The 20276-nt window shown below is 41.1% G+C and overlaps 1 protein-coding gene across 2 annotated transcripts in view; it reads right to left on the minus strand.

Annotated features, from left to right (window-relative positions):
* gata5 (GATA binding protein 5) overlaps positions 1-1928 on the minus strand; it is a 9180-nt gene extending 7252 nt beyond the window's left edge. Inside the window, exons 1-2 of one of the 2 annotated variants that reach the window (XM_044039326.1) lie at positions 1710-1928; positions 578-1287 (exon numbers count right to left, since the gene is read on the minus strand). In XM_044039326.1, the coding sequence (XP_043895261.1) occupies positions 578-1103 (526 nt within the window). In that variant the 5' untranslated portion in view covers positions 1104-1287; positions 1710-1928. Of the gene's footprint in view, positions 1-577; positions 1288-1560; positions 1648-1709 lie in introns of those variants that run through there. The other variant, XM_044039327.1, reaches the window with a different exon arrangement.
* Positions 1929-20276: the final 18348 nt, after the last annotated feature.

Genomic DNA, 20276 nt, shown 5'->3' on the forward strand with positions numbered 1-20276 from the left:
AAGAAATGACATCACAGAAACCTGAAGGCCTTCAACAATTAAACTGCAACAACTAAATCAACCACATGACCATTATTAATAACAATAGGCCTTAAATAAATAACCAAAAAATATAAACCATAAAATCTGGCCTAAAATAAACAACCTGATATTTAATAACCTATATATATATAAATAATCCTATAAATAATCCAAATACATATACAACAGCAGACCATGAGCGTAATCATTTGTTTTAACAAACATCTGAAACTGTAACTTGTTTCTGGTTTAATAATCATTTTCAGCACATAATAATATCATATTAAATCAATTCATGAATTCATTTCAACAAATATTCTGCAGGCTTTACATTTTAACGGACACATTTTACGTGTTTAATAATCGCTCTTATTTTAGCTCTGGTTAATCGGATTAAGTCCCTTCTTTCTGATTTAGCAGCTCCATTTAAAGACACATTAAAGAAATAATTAATGACTCCGTCACATAATAAACGTCCAACTGTCATCAAAGACTGAACTATTGTTAAATTGGATTAAAAAAATGACTTGTGTTAGTTTTGGAGGCGCGTGCTCACCCAGACTGGACCTCCTCGCGTGCAGGCCGCTCTGTCTGCCCTGCAGACTGATCACCCCGCTCTCGAACGGACCCGGCGTCCACGAGGACGTCGCCATCTCCGGGCTCACGTACGAGTACGGACTGGAGTAAGAGCCTCCGACGGAGCGCACCAGCGCGCCCCCGTACTGATCCGCCCGCGCGCCGTTCCCGAGCACCAGCGGACTCTGGTACGCGGTCGCGTCCCGGCCCGTGTTGCTGCAGACGGGCGGACTGTGCGAGTAGGATAGGCCGTGGTGAGGGTGAGGGCTGCCGGGCGTGAAGGACGAGCCGTCCGTGCCGGTCTGGGGCCAACCATGGTGCCCGCCGAGGCCGTGGTGGGTCTGGTGTGGAGAGTCGCAGGTCTGCAGGTAGGACAGCGTGGGCAGCATCGCCGGGACTCGGGTGGTGGGGACGTAGACCGGGGAGCTCGCCGACGGGTGGATGTAGTTCCCGGCGTCATGTGCGTAAGGTGACTGGTTAGAGGACAAACTCAGGCTCTGATACATGTTCACGTCCTTCACGTCTCCTCAGGAATATGGAACCAAAATAATAATAATAATAATGATAATAATAATAACAATAACAGTGATTTGTGGAGAGCTCTTTAGTCCCGTGGAGGTGATGCTGTCCACGCGTAAAGATTCTCCCACAAGTCTCTTCCACTGAAGGAGTTTCTCTGTGACTCCTCTCCTGTGAGAAAAGAACATACATTTAACATTTTTAATAAAAAACATCTTTAAGTTTCAATGACACTCATTAAAAACGTCAACACGTAAAGGCTGAATCACGCGTGACAAAGAGTCACTCTCATCATCAGTGTCATCAGTCATCATTTTGCCATGACAGGAAATTGATTAAAAGCTCGCAGATAAATCAGAGACTGTCCCGCGGCTCATTCAATCATCACCACAACGAAACCAAATCAAACAGCACAACAGATATGGAGCTCGCGCGCGTATCTACCGTCAAACAGTCAAACTCAAATCACATTAAACGCTTGATAATGTAGCGCGCGCTGCTGCTGCTGCTGCTGCTGCTGCTGCTGCTGCTGCTGCTGCTGCACAAGAGGAACACCATTTTCTTTCCAAGGGCTCTCAGTGCCATTATCTCACCAGATAAGGACGGTGGGGCGATAAAGCAAGTCCGGTCCTTCTGTCGTCCAAAACCTGAGCCAGAGGAGCGCAGAGGAGCGCGCGCTCTCTCTCTCTCACACACACACCCACGGAGGACAGAGCGCAGCGCGAGGACCAAACTCCGGGTTTGATGCGTAAAAGTTAAGATTCACAGTTAAGAAGTCTGTAAAGTTTTGTTGTTGTTGTGATTCTGAGTTTCTGCTGCTGTTGCTGCTGCTGCTGTTGCTGCTGCTGCTGTTGCTGCTGCTGCTGTTGTTGCTGCTGCTGCTGCTGCTGCTGCTGCTGCCTCGTATATCTGCAGATAGTTACTGTCGCTGATAATTGCTGATATGGCTGTGCTCCTACTCGCTCCCCTACTGGAAATTTTGTTCGCCAGAGACAAGACACGTGACGCAGCCCGCTCCTCTGAGGTAGGCCTTAAGGTGGAGGGAGGGAGAGAGGGAGGGAGGGAGAGGGAGGGGGGGCAGAGCTGAAGACTGAGGGGTGCAAAGAAGAACAAATCACCTGTAATCACGTGTTCCAAAGCTATTTAACCAGAGGATTCATTTAATTTCACAATCACACAAAACATTTTAAATTCATTCTTGTTATTAGTTTTGGAAAATGAACACATTTTTAGGCCTAAAATTGATCATTGATCAGGATCTGAAGAGCGCGTGCAGAAACGTGGACTTTTGTCGATTTTCTCTTCATTTTCTTTTTTACAAGGCTGTTAAAATCTGTGTTTACTCGCCCTGTTCAGTCCGTTAAATAAAGAAAACTCTGCACGTAAACCTTTTAACAAGTTAAAGACACTGAATTTTACTATAATGTGTAAAATAATTTGTTGTTTGTTTTTTTGGTGAGATAACATTTGTTAGTGAGTTCAGCGTAAAAGCAACAAACCGATAAGATAAACTAACGAAATGTACGTAAAAAATATAGATTTATGATGATGACACTTTGAACATATGAAGAGGATTTTATCAAAGTGGAGCCTTACGCTAAATAATATATATATATATATATATATATATATATATATATATATATATATATATATATATATATATATATATATATATATATAACAATCGACGTTTTTATGTGTTCAGATAAATCATAAAACAGAATATTTACTTTTAAAAATACAGATTCATTCAGTAATTTCTATTTTTCGCAGAATATGCCATTTTAAATCTGTACATGAATAAATATTTTCTTTTCCTCAAAACAAGAGCCTGGAAACGGAATTTTAACAATAAAACACGATAAATGTAAAAGAGATCGTGACTAAATAAATCAAATACACCGAATGTGAAAGATGCTAATTATTAATAAATGTTTTCATGTTGAAACGTACTTTATATTTGTATATTTTCAAAATAAAAGAGCCAGCGCGCCATAAAGAAAAAAAAGTGCACATTTTACCGATAATTTTAACAAAGCAAATAAATAAATAAATAAATAACAGCCTAGAAAAACTTAGATTTTTACATTTTAAAAATTCTTTCTCATCCACCGGAGACATTTTAAGATGATCTGTGAACTGATGACGATGAAGATGATGATGAAGCAGGTATTTGTTGACACAGTGATTCCACCACGGAAAACAATTATTTTTCAATTTGTTTGTGTAAATCATATTTTTTACAAAAAGATGCCACTGTGCTTCAAAAAGAAAGCATTATGGAAGTGCATGTGTGTGGGCAGCATCATCATCATCAGCAGCAGCAGCAGCAGCAGCATCAGCAGCATCAGCAGCATCATCATCATCCTCCTCGTCCTCTGCATTTATCAGTGCTCAGGTGGATGAGATAAAAAAACAAAATGTGCCTCTTATCTCAGTCGTCCATTGTAATCAGTGATGGTCGTAAGTTGATCACACTCACGCTGCACATTTATAACCTTTAAATAAATCAACTGTGGTTTTATGTCACACAGCATCAGCACAGTTTCACTGATTTATTCACCTCCTGTGAAGTGAAGCAACAACGTTTGTATAAATGATGAAACATGAGCATCATCAGGTTAATTTATCGCCTGTGTTTACACACACACACACACACACACACTGTGAGGAGGTCCATAAAAGAGGACGAGGTGTGAGATTATGGAACAGTGAACATGTTCTTTATGATATTACAGACGAGATTATTCCTGATGTCACTGACTCACACAAACTCACGTCAAAACGACCGGAATCATCACTTTAAGTGAGAAAACCTGAATGTTAGACAGTTTCATCTCAGGTCTAAATGTTTTCATTGATGTTTAATCTGCAGTCAGTCACAGGTCACATGACTCTTCAGTGCAAACGCATATTTATAAGCATTCACTTAATTATCAGGAAAAAGACTTTTACTTTTTCTGTTTCAGCGGTTTATACTGCGGCACACATCGAACACTGTTAGCATAGACGTTAGCATTTGTAGCCATTCTTAAAGCTGAGGTCAGGGTTCAGGATTGTTTAGTCCTGCATGCGGGCCACAAGAAAAGTCTAACAACAACATTTGTGATGATATTTTAAACCATTTTAATATAAAAGTGTGTTGTTGTTTTGATCAGTAACGATATATAATTCACAATAAAGAATATACATATATATATATTATATATATAATATTCATGTAAGCGGGCCACATGGAATCAGCTAAAGGGTTTAAAATGTTATAATTCTATTGACTTAAAGGGTAACCGTGGTGACAGTATCACTGTGGTTTTTTCTTCACTAACATTTGTGTCCGACGACGTAGGGAAATATTCATGTTTTTGGGATTAAGGTCAAAATATGATAATGAAACGTCATAATATTATGACTTTTTATAATTTTTTGTATGATTCCATCCACATGCTGTGACGGTGCAACAGAGGTTTTAGCAGCAGCAGCAGCAGCAGCAGCAGCAGCAACAGCAGCAGCAACAGCAGCAGCAGCAGCAGCAGCAGCAACAACAGCAGCAGCAGCAGCAGCAGCAGCAGCAGCAACAGCAGCAGCAACAGCAGCAGCAGCAGCAGCAGCAGCAGCAGCTTTTCTTCTTGTGACCAAACCTTCACCCACTCACTTTTCAACTGTGGAGACCTTGACGTTGCTCGGCAACAAACTACATTCACTGTGTCATTAAGTGAGCGTCAGACGTGCTGGAGGGTTCCCCTTTTCTCAAGTCTTACCCTGAGTTAAGTTAAGTTAAGTTAAGTTAAGTTAAGTTAAGTGAAGTGAAGTGAAGTGAAGTGAAGTGAAGTGAAGTAAAGTGAAGTCATTTCCTGTTTCTGTGCTTTATTGTCAGAACTCTTCACAGTCAGTGAAAAGCAAGACGATATGAAACAAGCTGTGGATGTTTATTTATTATTGTTGTCACACAAAATCATCATTAAATCAATTCATTAAACACATTTTACAAAACCATGAACAAACAACTCATTCAGAGAATTAAACATGTTATATATATATGTATATATATATATATATATATATATACATATAAATACAACACACACATACAAAGACTTTTTACACACCAGCACCTCATTTTTATTGAGATGGATCCAGAAGACTTTCTGCATCTGTGTAGACCATTTTACACAAGCATGACACAATTAATCCTAATCTGTTAAAATGCCACTGAGATACACACATCTGAATTCAGTATGGGACCTCCCAAATCTGTAATCTGGTTCAGATCTGCTGGTAGATTGTCTAATCCACAACATCAATTAAAATGACCTTTGACAGATTTTTGTAGATTTATCAGAGATCATTGTTTGTGACGTCATCAGTGGGTAAATGTAATGGCAACACACTTTGCTTCATCACCTAACAATCACAAAGAAACCAGATGGATCGGTCATAAACTGCAGACAGGAAGTTGCTAAAAGACGGACAAAGTTACAGATTAACCACAGATGAAAACATAATAATCAAAATCTGACACGTTGGACCTTTAAGTCAGTGTGTGCTTCCTGTTATATCATCACATTTGTTCAGTTTGAGATTTGGAGGTCAGATTAAGTGCTGCATGTAGGTAATCCAGACTAAAAAGTGGTTTCAATTGTGGTCGATGCTTGTTAGCATTTGCTCTTTTGTTCACACAGTGTTGTTTCTCCTCGTGCTCCACACTCGCTCACCTCAATCATTTCACCCTTTCACATGTGTAATTCTCAGAGTCTCTCAGTTAACGGCAGATAGTGAGTTTATGAACGAGGTGAGGCCGTGTGTTGTGGCGTGGGGCCCGTGGCTTTATTAACCCCCCACACACACACACCACATTCTCTCTGCAGTTTATGTCACTTTTTGGTCATGTTTCTGTGGACTGATGATCACTTTGATCACCCACCAATGTGACGCTCGCTGTCCTTTACAGATGCATTCTTTGTACCCGAATGGAATTTCAGCCTCTATCTTTATTCTACATACACATGCCTGTGAGATAAGGACATTACCAAAGGTATTTATTGTCTCTGTATGTGTGTGTGTGTGTGTGTGTGTGTGTGGACTGTCAGACGTCTCTCCTCTAATTTCTTGTCAGTGATACAATTCGATGTTACGATGGCTCCTCGACGACACGTGCTCACTCTTCATTCATGAAACACTTTATCATCTCCAGCCGATCCTGAGTCACAGCGAGACGTGAGCACAGACGTGATGGGACAGATTTGTGCAGGAGGAGACGGAGACTGACGTGAAGACGACTGGTTTCACTGGAGCAGATGACTCTTTATTGTCCTACATAATGTGTTATTGTAAATCTCCACTTCTCCTTTCTTTGGATGGAAGGATGAATTCATTCTGGTTTGGATGTACCAGCCATCTACTCTACTCTCCACTGGCTTGGTTTTCATTTAAAAAAAATACTAACAATGATAAAAGAAAATCAATTTGTCCATGTGACTGTTCTGTAAATGAGTTTTCTGTATGATTTCAACATTTCTATGGTGAAAATCTCTGAATGAAACATTTCCTGTTGAAATACACAGGAGAACAGTGAGGTGAGGCAGTGATGAGCTGTGTGACTGAAGCAGACTCTTTATATGTTTGATTCTACATGCACTACACATGTCTGTCTAATACATTTAATGAATGTGTGTGACCTATAGGGGGCAGTGCTGAGCCCATGGGCACAATGGGTAACAGGTGCACTGCGTCATTCTTGGAGAAGGAGGCGCAGGGACGTAGATATGTGTATTATTTATATATATATACAGTATATATACGTATATATATATATATATATATATATATATACATACATATACATATATATACACATATATATATATATATATATATGTTTTTACCTCCTTATGAGTTTGTCCAGATGTTGATTTTTAATTTTTATATATATATATATATATATATATATATATATATATATACACACACATATAAATGTAAGACCTTACACGATTTTCAATTTTCATAAAAAAAAAAAGCCAGTTCAGCCCAAGAAAGAAAGTATGGAATTGATTAAAGCATAATTTAACACGTAATGTTTCAAAATAAAAATAAAAACTTTAGAGCGTTTAATTAACCACAGAAGCTGGGTTGAACTGGGATTCAAACAGTGACCTCCTTGCTGTGAGGAAACATAAGTTACCACTAAGCAGCCATGTGGCTGTTATTTAATTAGTTTGTTCCGATCTTCCAATGGAACGACTCAAATTCCCTCAAAGCAAAATCAAACATCCCAGTTGTTCCTGCAAAGATTCAGTATCATATATTTCCACAGATATACTGTGTGAAAGACGAGAAAAGCAAAGCATTTATATGTTGAAATAATCTTTATTCATTTTGTTTTCTGTGTGAAATTGTTGTCATTTTTCAATCCAACTTTATTTATAAAGCACTTTAAAAAGAACGTCAGCTGAAACAAAGTGTTCTACATCAGAGAAGTTTAAAATCACTTCTCATACTCATCTGACATTTATCCTGTTTATAATAATCAATATCAACTCATTTGAAACTTCACTGTGATAGTGTTTTGGCCCACATCGTCCATCGTCCCTGCGTCTCTGTGTCCCTGCGTCCCTGCGTCCCTGTGTCTCTGTGTCTCTGCGTCCCTGTGTCCCTGCGTCTCTGCGTCCCTGCGTCATGTCCCCGCGCTGCATGAGCTGTGGTCAGATCATTAGAAAAACTCAGCCTGAGTCACTTTCTCCCAGAAACATGTACACACGGAGCAGATAGAGGAGAAGAAAGGATTTGGAGGACTGGAGCTCGGCCCTGGTGTTCAGCTCTGTTCACTGGGGAATGTGAAGTAGGAGTCAGTCTAATCTCCAGCATCCATGAGACACTGGCTCCTGTCTGCCTGGCTGCCACTTCCATATCTGTGTGTTACATTTCAGCCTGTCAGGCTCTATCTGGACGACCGGAGCTGCTGCTGCTGCTGCTGCTGCTGCTGCATTCAGGCACTTATATATATATATATATACATACAGATATATATCATTTTTACACACTACACCTTTATTGTTAAACTTAAAAAAAATACTTTAATCATTCTGCATTTCCACAATTTGACCTGCATGTAGTTTTTATTATGTGTTACATGTGTTATTGTTAATCATTTGTATTCACTTTTATTTGTGAAACACTTTTTTGTAGAGAACATTTTTTAATCATGATATTAATCCATTATTTGTGACAAACAAAAATCACTCATTACATAAATATGATATGAGGGTGAGGTAGAAACCTATCAGCACCCAGAAGTTACAGAATAAACACCAAAATAAAATAAAGTGCATTAAATACTCACAGGTACATTTTAAAATCAAGCAAAGCTAAAGCAATCACAATCTTTGCAATGCAAACCCAGTTTTTCAGTGTCTTTTCTCTGAGGCACAGGAACCTCCTGCACCGTCAGGCAAACATTTAAATCTCCTCTTGTCCTCTCCTTATAAACAGCCCAGGTTAACATGAGCAGCTGTCACTCAGCAGTCAATCACACACCCGCAGGTGAAGGAGGAAGAGGAGATGAGACTCAGGTGTGGACGATCAGGAGTGACATCACAGTTTCATTTATTCACACACACACACACACACACACACACAGATACCTTGAAGCTCATGACTGTTTGTATCATTCTAAAAATATCATTTAATATCGTTCTAAAAATATCATTTAATATCGTTCTAAAAATATCATTAATATCATTCTAAAAATATCATTAATATCATTCTAAAAATATCATTTAATATCGTTCTAAATGAAAGTTTTGAAGATAAATTCAAGTCAAAAAACTTTAAAATTCACTTCTTTTGCTTGATTTTCTCGGGTTCATCACAAAGGAGGGACTTTATTCCACTGAATTATTTGAAGTAAAGGAAGGAATTTCCACTGATTTCCACTTCAGTGTTGTCAGTCTTTTGATGCGTGTGTTTCGATAGGACATGCATTTGCTTGTTGTGTCTCATTTTAACTTTTAAGTTGTTTAACATTTTTCAGTTTGAGCCACATTTCAAGGACATTAAAATCTGTCTCTGAGTTTTTCCAAATGGTGGACTGACCATGATGTCACTGATGCAGCCTCATTTCTAATAATAACAATGTTCAAACAGACCAGTGGCCTGTTTATCAGTGCAATAATGAACTCTAATGGACTACATTCCCAGTAAAAGCAATAACAGTGATTCTGAGAAGACGGTGAACTGTTGTGAGACATGTCTCTGCTCTCTGCAGAGAAGTGGACACACCTCAGCCTCATGTAATAGTTCATTCATGCTATGATGCTGCATAGAAATGTGTCAGGGCTTAGAGTGAAACAATAAATGACACAAAATAATACAATTATAACATCATTAAAAATCCTATTTAAGTAAATAAATCAATCTTTTGTTTAGATATTGATAAACTACTAAAACAAAGTTTTAAACACACACGTAACAAATGAAGTTTGATTAACAACCCACACTAAATCCCATGATTTTACATAACAACACGTAAAAACACATCCATCACTGCCTCCATTAGTGAGTTCAAATACGTTCCCTTGTTTTTATCTTTATCTCTTTAGAGTTTGAAAACCCTCATTTTACACGAGTGGCACAAACAGACCGGCAGCTTCAACGTCCTCATTCTCTCGATGGAATGTGGCTGCAGGAGAGTGGGCGAGATAAAGCAGCGGCTTCTTAAGTTGTCGTAGGATTTTATGAAGTGAAACATATGAACATATTTGTACATGTGTCTCAAGCTGATAATGACATGATTCAACAGACACGAGGTATTAAAATCCATCTGCTGATTCTCTCGCTCTGCTCCAGTCCTTTGGTAACTTGTAATCTTGAGTCATTGTCACTTATCATTACTTCACTTAATCTTCTGCAGATTGAGCCTTTTTTTTCCCTTTCTGACCAAACAATGATGAAAAGTTAAATAGGGTGTGAAACATTTTCCCCAATAGTCCCATAAAAAGCCAATTTACACAGATCATTTACTCACAACACGGAGCCTCGCGAGCCAGCTGTCACACGTTTGCCTCCATGTTTGCAAAAGAGAGACGGCGGCGCCCGAGGTTGCTGTTGTGCACACGTGTGTTTGTGTTTGGAGGCTAATGTCACCGTCTGCTGGGTTTTCTGTGGCGATTATGCTCAGCAGTGTCCTCCAGACTCACTCATGCGTGGTTGGGATTGATGCGCGGAGTTCACCTCTCAAAGGTCACGCGGCGCAAACACGGGCGCTGAAGACGCACTGAGTGGCGGTCATGTCAGGATTATTGATTCATGTCAACATTAACATGTTGTAATGTTTGTTTGTCTCGGTGAATTTCAGGAAAAAGGACGTTGGGCTAAATGTTGACTCAGGACAGTAAAGTCAGTTTGTTACACATGAGCAGTGTCTTCATAAATAAAATACTCAGCTCAATAGACAGATTTAGGCCACACCCATACTTTATCCAGCAGGACATTACATTGACTTAGCATTCATTTTCCTGGAGACTAACTTTAACCAGAACTACTGGGCTAAACCTAACCTTAAACCTAACCCTTTACCTTATCCAAAACATACAATATGTCTTCACCTTGAAATGCGATAATTTACATTGTGCTGACGTGTTTTTTTTTTTTCCCATGAGGAAGACATGTCCTCATAATGGTACTGTGTAACTGGAACTCACACACAAACCACAAACATTAGACCATACCTTACTGAGTGGAAAACCAGCATCTGGTCAATAAAGCCAATCATAATGATATCTATCTGGAAATGTAAGGATTTTCACAACTGCCCAATATTTCAAACTTGGCAGCTAACTTACTGAGGGCACCAGTGTGTGCAGTGCCAAGTTTTATGTTATTTGGATGAGAAATGCAAGTGATATTGACAGAATTGTGACGGATCCATCGCTATAAGAGCTGAAATATTGAAGCAGTCCTGCACTCGTATTATAAACATGTACGACATCTTAACACGATACTGAAGCAGCGTTCACGTGAAGTGTCTCACACACAGACCGAGAGGTGTTGGAATCAGACCTGTTCTTATCTTAAGTAAATGCCACTGCACACATTTGCCTGTCTCCCTGCCTGCGACAGCACACACACCTGGGTCACCTCACAACACCTCCCACCACATACCTACTGTTCCACTCCCTCCACTGACCTGTCATTTTTTTATTCATTCTCCGTCTTCCCCTCCGTTACACACTTGTTTACTTATATCCGCCTGGTTCCAGACGTCTGAGATAACGTCCAACTCTGGACCCGGAGTTTTCATTTGTGCCATTTTCTATAGTTAGTATGTAGGTGGGAAAATAAATGACAACTGACCCCTTTAACCTCTGTACGCATTACAGTTGATCAGAAAGTGCACGGTTAAAGATGAAGGTCATAGTTCATAGCAGTGGCTTATGTGGTCTATGGAAAAACTGTGGAAACAAACTGCATCTCCACTGGAGCACTCACACACACACACACACACACACACACAGAACAAAATATCTGTTTTTTTTGCAATCTTTTCAACTTTAACAGCTTTTTTACTTCTTTCTTTTTCTGTCGTGTTTGCCAGATGACACTGTGGTCAGCATGTTCTCCACAGAGAGAGAAGAGAGAGAGCGATACAAAGCTGATAGCAGCCTGACTGACCTTGAGCTCCAGCAAATACTCTCAGCTCACACACACACACACACGTCACAAACACACACAAGTGCACTCACAAAGTCATAGCATGATGTGCTCTGAGATATTCTCTTCACCTTTATAATCGACTGTACCTGTGTCATTATTTATGAATGACTGAAAAGCACCACATTGAAAATGGTCATTATAACCCAAGTATAAATCTTCCCTGGTCTCAAACACTGATCATTTTGGCCTGTTTGTAGAGCTACACTCTAATCATTAGCTGAGGTTATGCAAGAGATATCACCTGCATCAGCTTTACCTGGGTTATTAAGCTGACCGTTGGCTTCTCTTATCACCTGCACTCACAAACAAAGACACACACAGTTTTCGGATACGAAAATTGGTTTGAATGGACACAAGTTGAGTACATTCATTTAATTAATGCTGTATAGTGATCCATCACACACTGAGCGCGGTAAAGTGTGTTTGTATGGACTCGCACAGAGAGCTGCCAGTGGAGACCACGAGGAAAAACACTGACATCTTCAATATCTTGAGATTTTGTTTGCCTATTTATCTCACAGTCAGACTGAATTCATCCACCTGGAAGCTGAGGTTTGTAAACCATTCACCGCTCAAGCAGTAAAATCCAGAGAGAAAACGAGCGTCTGTTGCTCATGGGGACACGAGAGCTGCTGCTCAAACACTCCAGTCACAAAATAACATATTTGAACTTATGATGGAGGATCAACAACTCATGTGTGCTGATTTTCTCAATGGACGACGTTTGGTCAGGGGGTGAGAGGTTTACACAAACGTCACACAAACTACACACAAATTACACATGAACGTCACACAAACTACACACAAACTACACACAAACTTCACACAAACTACACACAACGTCACACAAACTACACACAAGCGTCAAACTTCACACAAACTCACACAAACGACACACAAACTACACACAAGCGTCACACAAAAGTACACACAAACGTCACAAACTTCACACAAACGCCACACAAACACACACAACGTCACAAAAACTTCACACAAGCGTCACACAAACTTCACACAAACGCCACACAAACTTCACACAAACGTCATACAAACTACACACAAACGACACACAAACGTCACACAAACTTCATACAAACCTCACACAAACTTTGAACTGGCACTGAGATAAAATGGCAAAAATATTGTTATTATTGTGGATGAGTGGGCACACATTTTACAGGCTAATTCTGGTTTGGATGAGTGTCCTGGAACTACTGCTACTGCTAGTACTACTAGTAGTAGTAGGCAATTGCTCGTGTCTGAGCGGTTGAGCTGCTCAGGGGGTGCCGATGTCTGATGTGGCTGCTCAGGCCCAAGGCAGTGTAGAAGAGCCGGGGACATTTTGAGCAGGGCAGGGTGGGTGGTGGGTGAGGAAGGTGGAGCTGCTCCCTTCACTGTTGCCTCCTGGCCTCCACCTTGCAAGGTCGAGGGTCTCCCAGTTGGCATGGTAGATGCCACATCACAGGAGAGTGGCTTTCAGTTGGTCACGAAATCTGTGTTTAGGAGCTCCTCGAGATCTTGTGCCGGATTCAAGTTGAGAGAACAAGATCTGGCGAGGGAGTCGTAAGCATTCTTATGATGTGTCCTGCCCAGTGGAGGCGATGTCGCGCCATTGCAGACTCGATGCTGGGGAGATTGGCTCGGGCAAGGACAGATTCATTGGAGACAAGGTCTTGCCATCTGATCTTCAGGATCGAGTTTCTGCTGTTGGAAAAGCTCCAGCCTTTTCACGTCACGCCTATACACCACCCACAACCCAGAGCAGTAAAGGACGGTGGAGAGAACGATGGCTCGGAACACCATGATTTTAGTATTGAGATTGAGGTTGTGATTCAGAAAGACAAGTTTGGAGAGCCTCCTGAAGGCTGCGTGTGCGGCACAAATCCTGTTGTCTATATCTTTGTCCACAGTACATTTGTTGGACAAATAGCTTCCCAGGAAATAGAAAGCTTCCACGGTCTCAAGGACTTCACCACGGAGTCATACGTTACTGGTGTCTGGAGGGGGGAGACCAGGGGCTCCCTGCGCCAGGAGCTTAGTCTTCCCAGTGTTTTAGGTAAGCCCAAAGCGGGAATAGGCCCCATCAAAGAAATCGACAGTAGGCTGAAGTGCGGCAACTGTGTCCACAGGGGTCGGGTTGTTGTCAGCGTACTGTAGCTCCTGTATTGTGACCGGGGTGGTGAGTCAGCGGAGGCGTCCTGTGTTGAAGAGACCTCCGTCCATTCGGCAGCGAAGTTGGATACCAAAGGCCGTGTCAGGAAGCTTTTGGATCATGGCCCCAAGGTAGAGGGAAAAGAGGGTGTGGGCCAGAACACAGCCCTGCTTCAGACCAGTGGTGATAGGGAAGGAGTCAGACATGGTGTTCTTGGCCACTACACGGCCAGTCATCCCGTCGTGAAGGGCCTGTACAAGGTCCGTGAAGTGGTCAGAACAGCCGAAAACGAAACGTCTCAAGGTTGCCCACATCGCTGGTCTTGGAACACCTTCTCCAGGTCCAAGAAGATGAAAAAGAGCCGTTGTCGTTGCTCACGGGACTTCTTCTGTAGCAACTGGGCACAGAATATCATGTCGGTGGTGCCGTGATTCTGGGAGGACTTCCTCAGCAACAGCCAGGAGCCTGTCTAGCAGAACCCGTGCAAAGATCTTTCCAGTGATGCTGAGAAGGGAGATGCCACGGTAGTTTCCGCAGACTGAACGATCCCCCCTTCTTGAAGATGTTGATGATGTTAGCTTCCTTCGGGCCTGCAGGTACAGCTATCGTCTCCCACATGCGCAGAATCATCATGAGTAGCCTTGTCTTCACTGCTATGCCCCCATGGAGGATAAGTTCTAAGAGGATGTTGTCTGGTCCTGGGGTCTTCCATGCCTTCATGCGCTTCAGCACCTTTAGAAACTCGGCGTAGGAGGGGGGAAGTGACATCCAATGCCTGACAGGATGTTGGGGAACCTTACATAGTAAGTCATCAGCCGCGGCAGATGGACGATTCAGAAGCATCTGAAAGATTCAGAAGCATCTGAAAGTGCTCTTTCCACCTTGTCTTGATCTTCTGTGAGGGTGGTTGGCAGTCTGAAGGGGGTTGGTACCTTCACGTCGAGGACCAAAGATTTCTTTTGGTGTGGCATAGAAACGTCGGAGGTCTCGGCTGTCAGCGTAGGACTGGATCTCTTTTGCTTTGTCTTGCCACAAGAGGTTCTGCATCTCTCGAACCCTTCGCTGGCACTCGCAGGCAGGCACGGGTAAGGCGGTTCTCCCATACGAGGCGGGCAGATCTCTTCTGGTCTATCAATTGTCGGATATTTATCTGCTGCTACTACTACTACTACTACTACTACTATTACTATTACTATTGCTACTACTACTTCTATTACAACAACAACAACAACTACTACTACTATTACTACTAATACTAATACAACAGTTACAACAACTACTACTACTACTGCTGCTACCGCTATTATTACTACTGATACAACAACTACTACGACTGCTAGAACTACTACTAATAATAATTAAACATTGTTGGATACATTACATATGGAACAATAACACATTCTCATTCTTTTACTAAATAAAAAAGGAAATAAACACAGTCATCCCTGTGTTTGTTCATGAATTGAACAAATGAAAACATATGTGGTACAACCAGGTACACAATCCTCCACAATCCACTTTCAACAACCAGAATGTCCTCACTCCCTAGGTTTTTGGTCCTCACAAAGACACAAGAACACAAACACTGTCCTTCATTCATTTGGACAGCCTAACCACAGCCTTTCCACCAACTATAACTTTACTATAACCAGTTAATGCCTTAACCCTAACCTTAACTTATGACCGCAATTTAAATCTTAACTCTAAATTTGACCTGTTCTGCCTCATTAACACCAAGATTTTGGACTCCATGCAGATTACTGGTCCTGACGAGGTCAGTGTTTATGCCAGAAAAGGTCATAAAGAGGTAACACACACACACACACTTACTTATGTTGCTCCATCTGCAGCCTCTGGAGGAAACAGGCTACTTTCAGGTCACTGATCACAGTGACAAATTTGGCTTTTAGGCTTCTGTGAGCAGTACACTGCACACAAGATAAATATGTTCTACAAGGAAACTAATCAGTGCTTGTAAACCACTTTAATTGTACAATTTGAGACAGAATAGTACATATTTTAATTGTTATTATTGGATGTTTGAGATCCCAGCAATGTTGAGACATTTAAAGAAACATATTCACTGTGATTGCTTTAAAGGTGATATATGGAACACAGTTGACTCTGCAGGTGCCGTACTAAGAGCCACCAGAAGGGGGCAGTGTGGACATTCTCATCCGTGCCCGTGACTTGTCCCTGCACTGCGTCTACAGGCTGAGAGACTGCAGTCAAGTCACTGTGGCTCCTCTGAACACAATGTTCTGCTCCAGCACTACTGTATATTTACTGCTACAGTACAGGCAGCCAGTCCATTGGCTCACATTTGAGCAGTGCACACAAAAGTGTTGTTGCCTCACAGTTTGTTTGTTTTTTCCCCTACAGGGAATAACTGTGAGGGAGAGAATGATTCAAAAAAAAAGAGACATCCACTCATATAAAGTGAAGTTCCTGTTAAAAAGAGAGAGCTGTCATAAAACTTTCCTAAAAATGGGTTTAAAAGCTGTGGACACGTGACTGTGGACATCACTCAGCCACATGTTTGAGAGTGTATCACATTCTTATACAAGCACTGAATTAAAACTGAGGTCAAAAGAGAATATTATCCCAAATGTGTATCTGTATTTTTCCTTTTTCCACAATATGATAAAGGAGTGACATCATTGGACATTTATGCAAAAACTCACATGTGACGTGACTTATTTTCATATCTAAAGCAGTAAAAGTGGATGAAATGTGTTAATGGAGATGATGAAAACCTCTTCATAGTTATTAAATATGGTTGATTAAGAAAACATCAAGTCAAGTTTTACACACTTTATCAATATATTTTTTTGCAATTCTGAATGCACTGTGTATGATAATGAGGAAAATGTATAACATAGAATAACAAAAATCACATGTAATACAATTGTATATAGATTAATATTTGGATGACTTTTTCAGTATAAAAAGAGACAGTGTGTTTTTGGCTAAAATGAAGAAATATTAAGATGATAATAGGTAAATGTATTTTTCTGTAACAGTGAGTGTCTCTAATCGTAATATAACTTATTTAAATTTATTTATATTTTGATATAAATCACAGGGCAAATTGGAAAGGGAACTTGACTCGGGACCTGAAGGTTTGCCCGGCTGGAGTCCCTGCCAGGTAACCCTCGAGTTGCATCAGGAAGAGCATCCGGGCGTAAAAGTCTCTGCCAAATCACGTCTGCGGATCGTCTGCTGTGTCGATCTCTAGAAGAAAAATCACAAAATAAGGTACTTCCCCTTATGATGGTGAGACACAGGTTCGTTATATAGCTTCTTAAATCCATACAATGAATAAAAACACACAATAATGTTCTAAAAACATTGTACGCCATTGTAAATAAGTTCGGTCCGTGTAGCAGACGTCATCTGGACGCCACAATAGAACTTCAGATGTTTGAGTTCCTGCTCCTCACACCACCACTGAAAACTCCACCTCCGTGTCAAAACATCACTTTCACATAAGTATTAAATGTAATGTTTCAGAAAAAGTAAACGTTTGAGCAGATTCTGTTCACCATTCACATTAAAGGTCGATCATCCACACACTTGTAAAGCTAAACCGTGCGCGCTGTGTCAGCGCGTAGCACGAGCGAGCGCCGCGTACGCTGACATTTGTAGCACTTTGGTTTTATATTGCGTACGACGCTCGCTCCTCATTGGACACGGAGCCTTTGCTGACTGCCAGTCAGTATCCCGTTAAAAGTGACCTCTGTGAGACAATGACAGATGATCAGTTATGCTCCGATGCAGACTTCATTATTTGATACGCTTGAAGAGAGCACACGTGCCTCGGTGTCATCTTCAAGATGCTTTACACGTCGTCTGCAAATGTCTGCGAGTTTTATAATCGAGATGCATGAGTTACCTCTGAGTTCTAATCCCCTCTCTCTCACTCCCTCGCTCTCTCTCTCCTGTGGAAGGGCTCGGTCATTGGGGACTTGAGTAATCGCTCCCAGTGTGTTCCTCCAATGTGAGAGAGAATTGGAGCCATGCTGACCATAATCATATTAGGCAGCACTTCACTAAATAAAGGGAAAGGCCCTTCTCATCAGATCCACACAGCCACTAAGTGGGTCTCTGAGGCACCATGGCAGCCCACTCAGGTGTGTGTGTGTTTGTGTGTGTGTGATGATCGCGACAGATAGAGTGGGTTTGAGTGTGAGAGCGAGTGCAATGGGAGGTGAACAGTCAGGACGTTTCCACGCACATTTAAGTCGACCTATAGTTGCAGCTTGACTACGCCAGCCCAGCCAGCATGTCCATGTGGGTTTGTCCATGGCTTACATGGTGGCCCCACCTGTGTTTGCCCACTTCGTACCCTTCCCAGGCTACCTGGGTACAAAGTACCACGGACCCAAACATAACCCTTATGAGGCGCACACGTACATGCTGGCTGGGATTGAACAGGGCTTCTGTTCTCTCCCTGGTTTTTAATAACCCAGTCTGCCAAGGATGCAGAGATGTTCTAGAGTCACTGTCTGCAGAAGTTACCAAGAGTCTTTAATGAAAATGACAACATTTAGCATACTCATGATGAATCCCTTAGGTCAGGGGTCAGGGGTCTAACTGCGATTGTTTTGACTGAAATTGCAATTGGAATATGATTTGCGATATCAGAGGAAACGGTCATTTTATTGTTATTTTATTATTCTCCTTTTCATTTGAATAATATTTAAAATCATTACTTCAGTCTGTAGAATATGACAATATTTGATCTAAAATGTTAATTTGACACACATTTTGGGCTTGTGCGATTTAATCAGTGACCTGATTTAGCCTTATTCTGATTTTGATAGAAGATCCATTAAATGTTCAGCTCCAGTGGCGGGCCACATAACAGTGATTGAAGGGCCAAATGTGGCCCCCGGGCCGTGACTTTGTATGTAAAATATAAGTTTTAATTCGCTAACGTTACCTTAAAAAGTCCAAGTTTCTCCTTTCGCGACAAAACGACTGGCTGTCTTATATTTCAGTGAAAGTTCCATGTGACGTCAATGTCAATAATATTTGATTAATTATGTCTGACTCCTCTCCACTAGGTGGCGAAATGCCTCCTTTCAGATTGTCCTATTACAGTACAGACCAAAACTATTTTAGCTGGCGTGTAGCTGAGCGCCATTTCTACTTCAAAATATTGAATTAATGCTGAAATGAATAAATAAATCTTGTAACTTCCTCTTATCATTTGTGGCTAAATGTCCGGGGCAGGAAGTGTGGACCATGTGCAGAGCACTTTGTCCAGTTTTTCCATCTGAACGTCAAAGTTATTTTTTAACTCGCATTATCTGGGTGTGTTAGCTCGACTTTGAGAAATTTGATCATGTTTTTAAAAGTCTATTTTGAATCAGACTAACACAGTGATTCTCAAAGACTGGGTTGGGACCCACAGATGGTCACGGGAGATTTTTTTTGGGTCCCCCAAACCTTTTCTGGAACCAAAAAACCAAGATTTACATGTACTGTATAAGTTTTCAATATCAATTTACCAAACATCTCATTCATTTACTAAATCAAAATTGTCGGTAAATTAAATTGCAAGGAGGTTCTCGTATAGAAAGTTTGGGAAACACTGGACTTTTTCTGGACTGAGGAAAGAGACACTTTCACAGCATGAAGCAGGAATAAGAGTCTTCATTTTTGTAATCATACCTTGCATTTTATTTACTGCCGTACAATAATTGTGAGTAATTTATATTGTGCATACAGTGCATAGTGCATAAATGGACAAACTCGCTGTCTCATAATAAACGCTTCATCGGGTTTTGAGCAGCGTGTCCTTGCAGTCCTGGGCCGTTCAGGTTTGCTGTCTAAAGCTGTTTTTTTGACTATGGGGAGTTTCTGCATGAGGGAAATTTGAGCTTGTTATGAAGACAGTGAGAGAGAGAGACAGGCGGAGAGAGAGAGAGAGAAGGCAGCAGACAGACAGGAGGTCTGCACTCACATTGTCTGAGAGCTCCTCGTGCTGTTTATTAAAAATACGACTCTAGGGGTCATGCCCAGGTAGCTATTCCTGGACAATACTGAGGTCAGCACAACAGCAGCAATAAGACCTTTACAGACGTGGGACCAGACCAACTGTTGTACAGGTGGAGGGTACATGGGTTACACAATATCCCAATGAACATCAAAATCCATTTATAAAATAAAAATTGTTATTGTCCCGACAGAGTGCAGTATCCATTCAATGTGTCTGTTTCTGTATAATTTCTATATCTAGTGCTATATCTAGTGCTCTTACCTTTGCAGCAATAAGACCCAGGTTCAT

This window comes from Solea senegalensis, linkage group LG11 (assembly GCF_019176455.1).
Source record: "Solea senegalensis isolate Sse05_10M linkage group LG11, IFAPA_SoseM_1, whole genome shotgun sequence".
Taxonomy (NCBI): domain Eukaryota; kingdom Metazoa; phylum Chordata; class Actinopteri; order Pleuronectiformes; family Soleidae; genus Solea; species Solea senegalensis.